The 10,040-nt window shown below is 59.7% G+C and overlaps 1 protein-coding gene across 1 annotated transcript in view; it reads right to left on the bottom strand.

Moving 5' to 3' along the window:
- VOLCADRAFT_94637 (uncharacterized protein) overlaps positions 1-9,921 on the bottom strand; it is a gene marked incomplete at both ends in the record, with an annotated part of 25,830 nt that extends 15,909 nt beyond the window's left edge. Inside the window, 19 exons of the mRNA XM_002953751.1 lie at positions 114-208; positions 257-273; positions 1,361-1,537; positions 1,865-2,036; positions 2,280-2,352; positions 2,569-3,198; positions 3,295-3,327; positions 3,830-3,967; positions 4,341-4,415; positions 4,667-4,771; positions 5,180-5,257; positions 5,486-5,560; positions 5,837-6,241; positions 6,588-6,914; positions 7,304-7,471; positions 8,065-8,121; positions 8,448-8,538; positions 9,100-9,371; positions 9,775-9,921. Coding sequence (XP_002953797.1) covers positions 114-208; positions 257-273; positions 1,361-1,537; positions 1,865-2,036; positions 2,280-2,352; positions 2,569-3,198; positions 3,295-3,327; positions 3,830-3,967; positions 4,341-4,415; positions 4,667-4,771; positions 5,180-5,257; positions 5,486-5,560; positions 5,837-6,241; positions 6,588-6,914; positions 7,304-7,471; positions 8,065-8,121; positions 8,448-8,538; positions 9,100-9,371; positions 9,775-9,921 — 3,135 coding nt within the window. The remainder of the gene's footprint in view (positions 1-113; positions 209-256; positions 274-1,360; positions 1,538-1,864; positions 2,037-2,279; positions 2,353-2,568; positions 3,199-3,294; positions 3,328-3,829; positions 3,968-4,340; positions 4,416-4,666; positions 4,772-5,179; positions 5,258-5,485; positions 5,561-5,836; positions 6,242-6,587; positions 6,915-7,303; positions 7,472-8,064; positions 8,122-8,447; positions 8,539-9,099; positions 9,372-9,774) is intronic.
- Positions 9,922-10,040: the final 119 nt, after the last annotated feature.

Raw genomic sequence — 10,040 nt, 5'->3', positions numbered from 1 at the left:
AGGCAAGGAAAGCCTGCCCGGCACCGGACAGGCAAGGGGCGAGTCCTGCAGTAAGGTAGGCAACCGTAAGAGAGGGCCAGAGAAAAGGATGCGCAGAGAGAGGGGGCGCGCACCGGGTAGGCAGAAGACACAGTCGGATGAGGAGGATTCGCATAGACGAGGCGTAACAACGGCGAAGGAGGTCGCCGCTTCTGTGGAGAAGCAGAGGCTGGGTGGAGGCGAAGGTGAATGGCAAAGTAGCGACGAGCGAAGTTACCTGTGGCACGAGCCGAACTAGAGGCAACGCGGCGGAGTCTTGGGAACGAGGTAGAGAATATGAATGGTAGGTAAGAGAGTCGGCATGAGGCTGGAGGCTTACGTTTTCTGCTGTCGATGACTGCATTAGGTTATTTTCGTACTCTCTACTCGATTGCCGTGCGAGCGGCCCACCCGCCCTCCCACTAACAGCCAAATGGCTGATCGGAATTGTCTTTGAAGGGTTTGGGTACCGCGGGAGTGTGGTCGCAGACGCAATGGCCTTCCCCACAATAAGTTAGTAGTGAGTACGGATCACGCGATGACGTTTAAGCAATGGGCCTTAACTTCGCTAGGCAGCTTTGTGCGACAGTTGGTAGTTAGGTGCGGACGTGCCGCGCGCTCGCACCCATCGTCCAGAGAGGGATGGCTTAGAGCTTCACAGATAAGGTCAGAATTTTTGAAGCGGTGCCTTGAGCTAATCCTGCGCCGTAGCTCTGTACTGCAGTGCATTGCTATCTGCCCTGACCCACCCCGGGCCGGTATAATCCGCGATACAGCCACCAGGTAGGGCGCACCGGGAGCCCACGACAACAACAACAACAACAGCTGCTACTATGGACTTGCTGTTGTCAGATGCCGCTGCCGTCAGACATGGCGGTGAACGTCTAATCGTCACTGCGCACATGTAGAAACCAAATTCACCCAGTGGCGGTTCTCTTCGCTGTCTCCCTCCAACATATTTCTGAGAGCCTGAGCTGCTAAGGGACGACCCCCCCACTAGCTCCACCGCCGAACCCCAACCTATCAGTGCTGAAGCAATGACACTGCCGGTGTGGTGACATCTGTTAGCCAGTGACTGTGGGCCAGTAAAGGGCTTGCTTGTTGTGTTGTGGCAGCACCATCGCCAGCAGCACCACAACAATCATCATTCCGCAACACACAACCTGACATACATACACACGTGTTCAGTGCCTCTAAAGCACACTCCCACCCCACTCAACACCACCGCCGCATTACCCGACCCGACCCGACCCGACCCGGGCACGGGCCCCCTCCATGTGCCTGCGCCCGCCTGCCCTACCGGCTCAACCAAGTAAACTACCCCCCCTCCTCCCCTCCCCACCCCAGGCCCCCCCTCAGCCCCGCCCTCGCCTCCGCGGCCGCAAGCCCTTGCCCCGGCGCGTGTCCCTCCCCGTCACCCAACACCTCCATGAGGTCCGCCAGGTTGCAAATCAACAAACTGAAGAGCGCAAACGTGATGACCACAGTCATGGCCAGTGCGCCAGCGGTGTCGTCAAACCTGGCGGCTCCGGCGCGGAATCGAACCGCGGACCGCGGCAAGCAGGGGAAAAGGCAGAGAAACAAACGTTGTGGGCAGTGTAGACCTTCCGTTCTCTTCCCTTAACTTTGCGCAGATGTGGATGCGGTTCTTCCTCGCACGCACAGACATACCTACACTCAGACCATTAAGACGCACACGCGCGGCAGGCCGAACAACATTGGACAGGAAAGACATTGCCGTACGGAGGGGGCTGTTCTCCTCTCCCGCCGACATCACCCGCGGCCTGTCCACGAACCCCGACACCTAACACCTCCCCCCCCAGATTCCCCTCTCCCCCTCCCTCACCTCCCCGGATGCAGCTCGTAGAAGCGAGTGGACCTCCAGACAAAGGCCCCCAGGCCGTACCCCGCCATGGCAATGGACAAGGCCAGCAGTACGAAGGCGGTCGTTTCCGAGATGTGGACTGTGGGTCGCTCGAAGGGGTTGGTGTGGGCGCTGGCGGCGAAGCCCAACATGCCTGCAGAGGGGGGAGGAAGGACTTTGGCCTGGATGGCGCCTGCCAGAGACCCGGTGCACGGCCCGAGAATAGGACCAGCTCACAACGGCCCTCACACACACACACACACATGCGCACACGCGCGCGCACATGCACACACGGAGAGAGACTTTCCTTCCCCGGTGGTTCTCCTCCCCCCCCCTCCCACAGCCCCAGCCCCCACCTGTCGCGAGACCCCCCACAGTAATCGCAGTTCTCATCCACTGCAAGAAGATGCGCTCGTTACGTAGGACTGAGCCGGGTCCAGAAAGATGAGCTGGGGCTGGTAGGCACGACCCTGGGTGTGGGGGGTGGGTGGGGGGGTGGGGGGTAGGGGGAGAGGAGGTGTTAGCTGGGTAATGGTGGCAATGAGGAAGGCCGGGGCCCGGGCTGGGTGAAGACGGGGGAAGACCTGAGGGCACCTGACCCAACGCCCCCAGCTAAACCTCACCTAAGTCGTAGTTACGTACTTACGTACGTATATACATACATACACGCACGCACGCATACGCACCTGCAATGCCTGCCGCTGCAGCAGCTTGGCCTGCCAGCCCGCCTGCACCGCTGCCGCCGCGCCCCCCAGCCGGGAAGACACGTTGCGTTGAAGCGAGTGCAGCAACGGAATCAACGGCGAGGAGCTGTCCTCAGAAACTGCCTGCTCCCCCTCCACCTCCCCCTCCTGTGCTGCACCTGAACCCCCCCTTGCCGCCGCCGCCGCTGCTAGCTCATCGCCGCTGGTCCTCCTGCAACTGGTGTTGCCATGATTCGTCGGCAGCTGATGGCGCTGTCGGTGACTATGGCTACTGCTGTTGCTAACTTTGTTTGGTCGATTCAGCGGCATGGAGGGGGACCGTGAGGTACCTGGGTGCGGCTGCGGCTGCTCTTTGGAGCTCCTCCCGGGCTGGCCGGGGGCTGCAGATGGAGTGATGACTGCGGCGGCTGTTGCTACTGCTGTCGTGCGATTGGTGTTGTTGCTGTAGTTGTTGGTTTTCCGTCCAGGCTGCATGGAAGCAGCGGAGGCGAGTGGTGCGGAGGTTGTGCGGGTGGGTGGTACGTACACGGCTGCTGCTGCTCCTGCCGCAGTTTGCTCCCGGACTCCCTCCTCCATCTCCGCCACCACATTGTGACCTGCGAGCAGCAGGGCCTGTACGGGGGGAAGTTTGGTGTGTGGAGGACGGGTGGGTAAGACGAACCACTGGCAAATGAAGCAGATGCCAAGGATAGCCGGTATTACACACACACGGGGAGCCAGGGGACGCAGTGGGGAAAGGGTCTGTGTGCAGGGCGGGGCGGGGCGGGGTTACAGAGATTGCAAGTGTACGTGAAAGCCGGTGCACATCAGCGGAGGGCGGAGGGGGCTCTCTTCATCACCGCTATCAACAGCAGCCGCGACAGCCCTCCCCCCCTCCGGGCCCCGCAACAGTGTGCAGCTGAAGGGGGGATCAGGTGGTGGCGGTGGTGGCGGTGATGCCGAGGGAGGAGAGGGAAACAGAGACCCAACAGCCGCCCGTCCCTCGAAGCCGCAAAAGCGTCCCCCCAGGTGTATTTAAAGTAGGGTTAGGGGAGGTCGAGGAGGGCCAGCCCCGTCCCTCAGACAGCAGTCAGCTGCCGGCTGCTGCTGCCGGCTCTGGGTCGGGTCGCCGATATCCCCCGTCGAGGCTGCCCGCCCGGGGAATGACGGGGAAGGCAACACGGAGAGAGCGCGCCGCACCATTGCCAACAAAATCCAGCCGTCGCAAGGTGTACGGTGTACGGTGTAGTGTGAACGGCAGTACCTGCAATTCCTCATTGGCCATCACGTTGGCGTACAAGCTCTTCTGTATGACCTCGTCATCGATCCACTGCGGTACGGCCCGTACCATGTCCGGCAGGAGCCCCGCGCAGGCGTGCAGGAACTTGCTGAAGTCATTCATCTGCGATACACAGCAGCGCTTCGTTCACTCATTTTGTTGATTTAAGATCGCACGTTGTTGTTGTCTTTGTTGTTGTTCGTCTCTTCCGTTGGGACAACTACTGGCTGAGCCACTACTGGCGGATGCGCAGCCGCAGTGGCGGCACGCAGCGGATCACACCCGTTTCTCGTCTGGAAGTGGCGGCAAGGACTCCAACAACAACAACAACAACTACTACTACAACACCGTCCGAAACGCTTCTCACATCCGAAAACCTCCTATCGCGCACCACACACCACATTACGTGAGACGCTCAACCTCGCAATGCCATCATACAAACACACACGCACACACACACACATACACACGCACACACGTGTTCGAGCCCCCTCACCGGTCTAAGCAGCCCCGACTGCAGCAGCTGCCTGAGCCAATGGGGGACATCGAAAGCCTCATCCGGCCGCTGAACCTGGGGACATACATACATACATACATACAAACATGCGAGATGGTCGCTGAACCGGAGGAAAGCTCACGATACGTATAATACATTAGTGCCGCTCATGGAAAGAGAAACTTATGGAGTCAGCGGGTGGGTGGGTGTAGGGTAGCACGTGCTGAGGGGGCCGAAGTGGGGCCTCGGTCTCCCACAGTGTGAGTGACCTTCATAATACAGCCCTGGAGGGAGGGGTTACGAACCACCCTGAACCACATCCTCACTTTGAATATTGCGTACGGAAACTCGATAGCGTCAGCAGGATGCTCCTGGCGCCACAGCCCGTGGGATAGACGCGTCGAGGTGTCGTACGCATACTCCAGCAGCATCTGCAGTGCAGGAAGAAGCCGTACGCTATGAGCCAGAGGGCTTCCGGTAAAGACATAAGAGTTGATGTGGCTGATGATTCGCCTCAAGTGCATGTCGTACACGTACACCATCCAAACTGGGGCACATTCACTGCGAAACACTCCGGTGGATCCAGGAGGTGGTGGGCCGGGGGAGAAAGACGAAGCACGAACGCGAGCAAAGCTGATGCCAGGCGCGGGCCCCACCTCGGCAAAGACAACCGAGGCCCTACCGCCGTTCGGGTGCTGCTGCCGCGGCGGCTGGACCTGCTCCCGCCCTTGTTTTCCCCATCCCACCCCAACTTCTTCCCCGGCTCAGAGCCACACAAAACACGCACACCCACACGCGCGCGTCCCCCCACAGCCCCACCCCCGGTCCCCGCACCTCACCTGCACGTCCTCCTCCAACAAGGCCTTCAGCCCCCACTCATCGCATGGCTCCCGGAAGGTGGTGTTACGGAACCGCATCTGGCGTCCAAAAGGGGTGGGGAGGTCCGGGGGGTGGGGGGGGAGGGAGGGGAAGGGGCTGCAGGGACCGGCAAGAGAGGGGACGGCACGCGGGAGGGAACCGGGGAACCTGCCGGTAACACACCAAGGTAAACTCCATGTCCCAGCCAGCTGCCCTTCCCTCCCTCCCTTTCCCCCCTCCCTCCCTCAAGGTAGGATAAGGCTCCCTCCCCCCCCTTCCCCCCTCACCTGCACCATGGGTTGCAGTCCCTTGCTCTCCACCAGCCGGGCCACCTCAGTGAACGTTTTGAACAGCTGGTACTCCTGAGGGGAGGGGAGGGTTAGGAGGGGGGGGGGTAGGAGAGGGGAGGGTAATCCGTATCAAGGGAAGTGTAAGGGGAGTGTATATCAGAAACCATCAGACGGGGGTTTTCCGGGTGAAGGGCAGAAGGGGCCGGCATTAAACCCGATCCCGTGGACCGGGACTCGGGGGCGGGGGCCCCACAGCGAGAAGAGGGCAAGGTCAGGGCGGAGGAAATCCTGGTGCGACCAACACATGGCGGGGGGGAGGGAAAGGAACGGGGGCCTTATCATTAATACCTTGGCAAGACGTGCGGGGTCATCCGCAGGCAACCCGTGGGTCGCAGAACCACCACCACCACCACCACCACCACTTCTATTGCTTGTAACACGGGCTCCAGCTCCGCTGCTGCTACCACTGCTACTGCCGCCACCTGCACCGCCGCCGCCGCCCAAGGTGCCAGCAGTGGTAGCTACGGCCGTTGATGATCCGACGGCGCCAGAGGACGCAGCGTCGCCACGCGGCCAGCTGTCGGTTTGGGCAACTGGTTGGCGGTTAGGGTGGTTACGGTGGCTGTGGTTGTGGTGGGCGTGGCTTGTGTTGCGTTGATGTTGTGGTTGTTTGGGCCGGATGCCGTATTCCTCTGGCATCATCAATTTGCGAGCGTCGGCCCAGGTCCACCGCCCGTTCAGAAAATCGGCCACCTGCGAAATGAGCGGTGGGAAAACGGCAACACCGGCAACACCAATTAAAAGTTATGCCGGTTGCACAAACCCACCTGGTTTCCTGAAGCGCAATCGATCAGTCAAAGCAGTTCTGTTAGGGAACTTCCGTCCAGTGGGAAATCTTGACTCGCTTAAGAAACTTCCCATTGTGGGCGCGCAACTCAAGGACGAGGAAGAGACACGATGTTGGGTAAGATGTAGTAGTAGTAGTACAAATGCGCATGTGTTTACGTTGGCTAGTGTAAAAAGAGAAAAGCGGAACCCCTCTGCGGCCCCCACCCCACCCCTGCCGAGCCCAGCCACGCACAGGCGCCCGCCCACCCACCCGGGTCTCTTGGAGCGGAAAGCTGTCCTCCGCGCAGTCCTCCGGCCGCCAGCCCTCCCGGTGCACCTGCCGAATGACGTCAATGGTCTCAGGCACGCGGCTGCCGTACCAACGGAGCTGTAAAGTCGTTGCGTACGGCCTGCCGTACAGCAGATTGTGGTACAGTTCCAAGGAGGCGTTATCCAGGAACGTGCAGTTGACCAGGTCAGCAGACGCCGAGTCACACTCGGCCCATAGGGCGGCGGAACCGGTGGCGGCGCCTGCGGCGGCGGCGGCGTTCGTCGGCGGGGGCTGTACGGCCATGTGCTGCATCAGCACATGCTTCACCTGCAGTTCGTTGCCACGCGCAAGTTCGGGTTATCCCCCCGGGGGGACAGTTCGCATGCAGGTCAGGTCAACTGATGTGGCCAGGTGAGGTGATGAGCGCACATGTCCGGACCGAGGGTGTGCAACACACCGAGTAGGGACCGGGCGCAGGGGGCAGTCATGCGCCCAACACACACGCAGCTGGCGAGGCGGCCGCGAATACCCTCTTCCTCTTTCCGCATACCTGCCTCCGCCCTCCTCCTTACCAACCCCTAAGCTAAGCCCCCTCATCCAACCTCCAGCTCGCGGGCTATCCCACCCACCCCCGTCCTCCGACCCCCTCCAACACTCGGCGGCAGTTATCTCCCGACTACACTCCGGGGTTTCCCCTCCCCGACCGTTGCACCCACCAGCGCCACATCCTCCAGTCGCACCCAGAAGGTGCTGTTGGTGAAGTCCTTGTGGTGGCCAGCTACCGCACCCGGGGTGCCGGTTAGGCCGCGAGAGCTAGCGGCCGCTGCGGAGGTGGGGGCGGAGGCATACCCCGCACCACCCGCAGCCACTGCGGCTGCATGGAGCTGTGAGAAAATGCGGGAGAGTGTGACCTGGGGATTTAAGCCCCACCACACACATACATACATACACACATAAGAGGGAGGGACGCGGTTAGGAACACAGAGAAGTGGTGTGTTTTGTTGTTTGTGTATGTGTGCATATATACGGGGATTGGAAATAGGGGAAATGACGCAGCATATTACATCAAATCATGTCGTACACGTGCATGCAACACTATCGTACAAATAAACTAGGTTAGGCACTACTGGTAAGGCACGACAATTGCCCCCGGGAGATCCCGGGATCGAGACCTGTCAGGGTCGAAAATCCTTCCGATGGTGCAGGGTAAAGTGCCCCTGGTCGATGGACGGTGGTGACCTGGGATAAAGTTGCCTTGTAAGCCGACCAGGAATGGAGTTCAGCCGGCAGATTCCGTTGGATGCTAGTGGTGGGTGCGGAACCTGAGCGATCCACTGAGAAGTCGGCTAGGGTGACTGGATGAGGGTGCCCCGAAATACCGGGAAAGTCAGGGTTTCGCCAGGTAGCGGCCACGGGTGAAGATATACCCCCCTGTTTCACACAACACTATCGTACAGTATAGCTATTACTTCCTTACCTGGATGTCATGGTGGTCGCCTCGCACCCAGGGTTGGCCGTTTATGTGAACCTTTTGCTCGCGGGGTGGGCGGGGTGGGCGGGGTGGGCGGGGTTTGAACGTCAGGATGGGGCCCAGGGTCTACCCCGGTGCCTACGTGGACATGTTCGGTCCAGGGTGACCAGGGAAATGATGTGTGTGTATGTATATATATGTATGCATGTATGTGTGTATCTGTGCGTGTGTATGTATGTATGTGTGTTGTGTGTCTCAGCGGTTTCCCCTGGTCTCATCAAGGGACTGAGTTCCACACAGCGGGGTGATCTGATACACGGGGCCCCCCACGGGTCCCGCTGTTTCCTCCCCCGCTGCCGCTCCCCTCCCCTCTCTTCCCCTCCCCCCACCTTGTAGAAGTTCCAGCAAGGTGCGGAGGGAATGAGCTTGTCGTGCTTCTTCAAAATCTTTTGGAGGCCCGTGTAGTTCAGGTTGACGTACCTGCAGGGAAAGCAACCGTATGATATGTGGGACAGGGGAACATATCTTCACCCGTGGCCGCTACCCGGCGAAACCCTGCCTTCCCCGGTATTTCGGGGCACCCTCATCCAGTCACCCTAGCCGACTTCTCAGTGGATCGCTTAGGTTCCGCACCCACCACTAGCATCCAACGGAATCTGCCGGATCAACGGCGGCTTAACTCCATTCCTGGTCGGCTCACAAGGCAGCTTTATCCCAGGTCACCACCGTCCATCGACTAGGGGAACTTTACCCTGCACCATCGGAAGATTTTCGACCCTGACAGGTCTCAATCCCGGACCTTCGGGGGCATCGGTGTGTGCGTTGCCAGTAGTGCCTGGACTGTGTATGTATGTATGTGTGTATGTATGTATGTATGTATGTATGTATGTATGTATGTATGTATGACTTAGATTACACTGTGGGCTGCGAGAGCCGGGGGCCGAATGTATGTATGTATGTATGTATGTATGCATGTATGTATGTATGTATGTATGTATGTATATATGTATATGTATGTGGCCCCCTCTCCCCTTTCCTCACTTCTCCAGCCTAAGGTACTCCTCCCCCAGCCTCCTCGCAACCGCCAGCCAGTGCTCCCGAGTGGCAGCATCGGACAGGTCGCCGGAAGGAGGCGGCAATACCACCACCACCGGGCTGACTGCACCGCCCTCAGCATCTGTCGTGCCATTGCCGTATGTTGATACTTGCTGATCCTGCTGCAGGTGCTGTTGTTGGCACTGTTGCGGTTGGTACCCCCCCGCCAGTCCCACCAGCACCTTCCGCAGTTGAGACCGGAGGCCCACGGCGACCCTCTGCGGGGGCAGCAGCGCGTAACACCGCGTGCGTGTGTGTGCGTGTGTCTGAAGGGGTAAGTGCGGCGCTGGTTGGCGGTGTTGGCAGTGGAGTTGGTAATGGCGTTGGCGCTAAGGGAGGATCAGGCGTGGTGGTTCGCCTACGACCTTTCCATGACCGCAAGAAATGAAACGCAATACTGAGTGGAAATCCTTAGCTGCCGCTGCCGATGTGGATGTGGATGTCGACTGGCCGGTTCCGTGTCGTTTACGGGGTTCGCCGAGCCAGTTTTCGGATTGTCCTCCCCACCAAGCTTAAGCCAGCTACAGCCAGGCGTGCGTACCGGACGGCTCCAGATCCTGTGTCGTCTTTAAGCGCATCCCCACGGGGGCATTATTGTTATAACCACAGCACATCACGCACCGTTGTGAACGCGTTGATGCACTGGACATCCTCCTCAAGCAGCCGAAAGAACTCCTCTTGCGGTGTTGCGTGGACGTCGTCTGGCTGTTTCCCGACTGTCAATGACAGAGTCGTCGGCACGTACACGGGCGCGCCGGCTTCCAAGATCTGCACCCCGCGCAATTCGTGTCCCGCAAGGTCGCGCGTAGGCAAGTGTTGCCGCGTTCTACCTAGGTCAAAGTGACCCTACCTGATGCAGCAGTTTTTTAAGCTCTCCATAGCGTATG

The sequence above is a fragment of the Volvox carteri genome (assembly GCF_000143455.1).
Source record: "Volvox carteri f. nagariensis unplaced genomic scaffold VOLCAscaffold_38, whole genome shotgun sequence".
Classification (NCBI taxonomy): Eukaryota; Viridiplantae; Chlorophyta; class Chlorophyceae; order Chlamydomonadales; family Volvocaceae; genus Volvox; species Volvox carteri.
The sequence above is the reverse complement of the archived record's forward strand: the minus strand, read 5'-3'. Positions and strand labels throughout refer to the sequence as shown.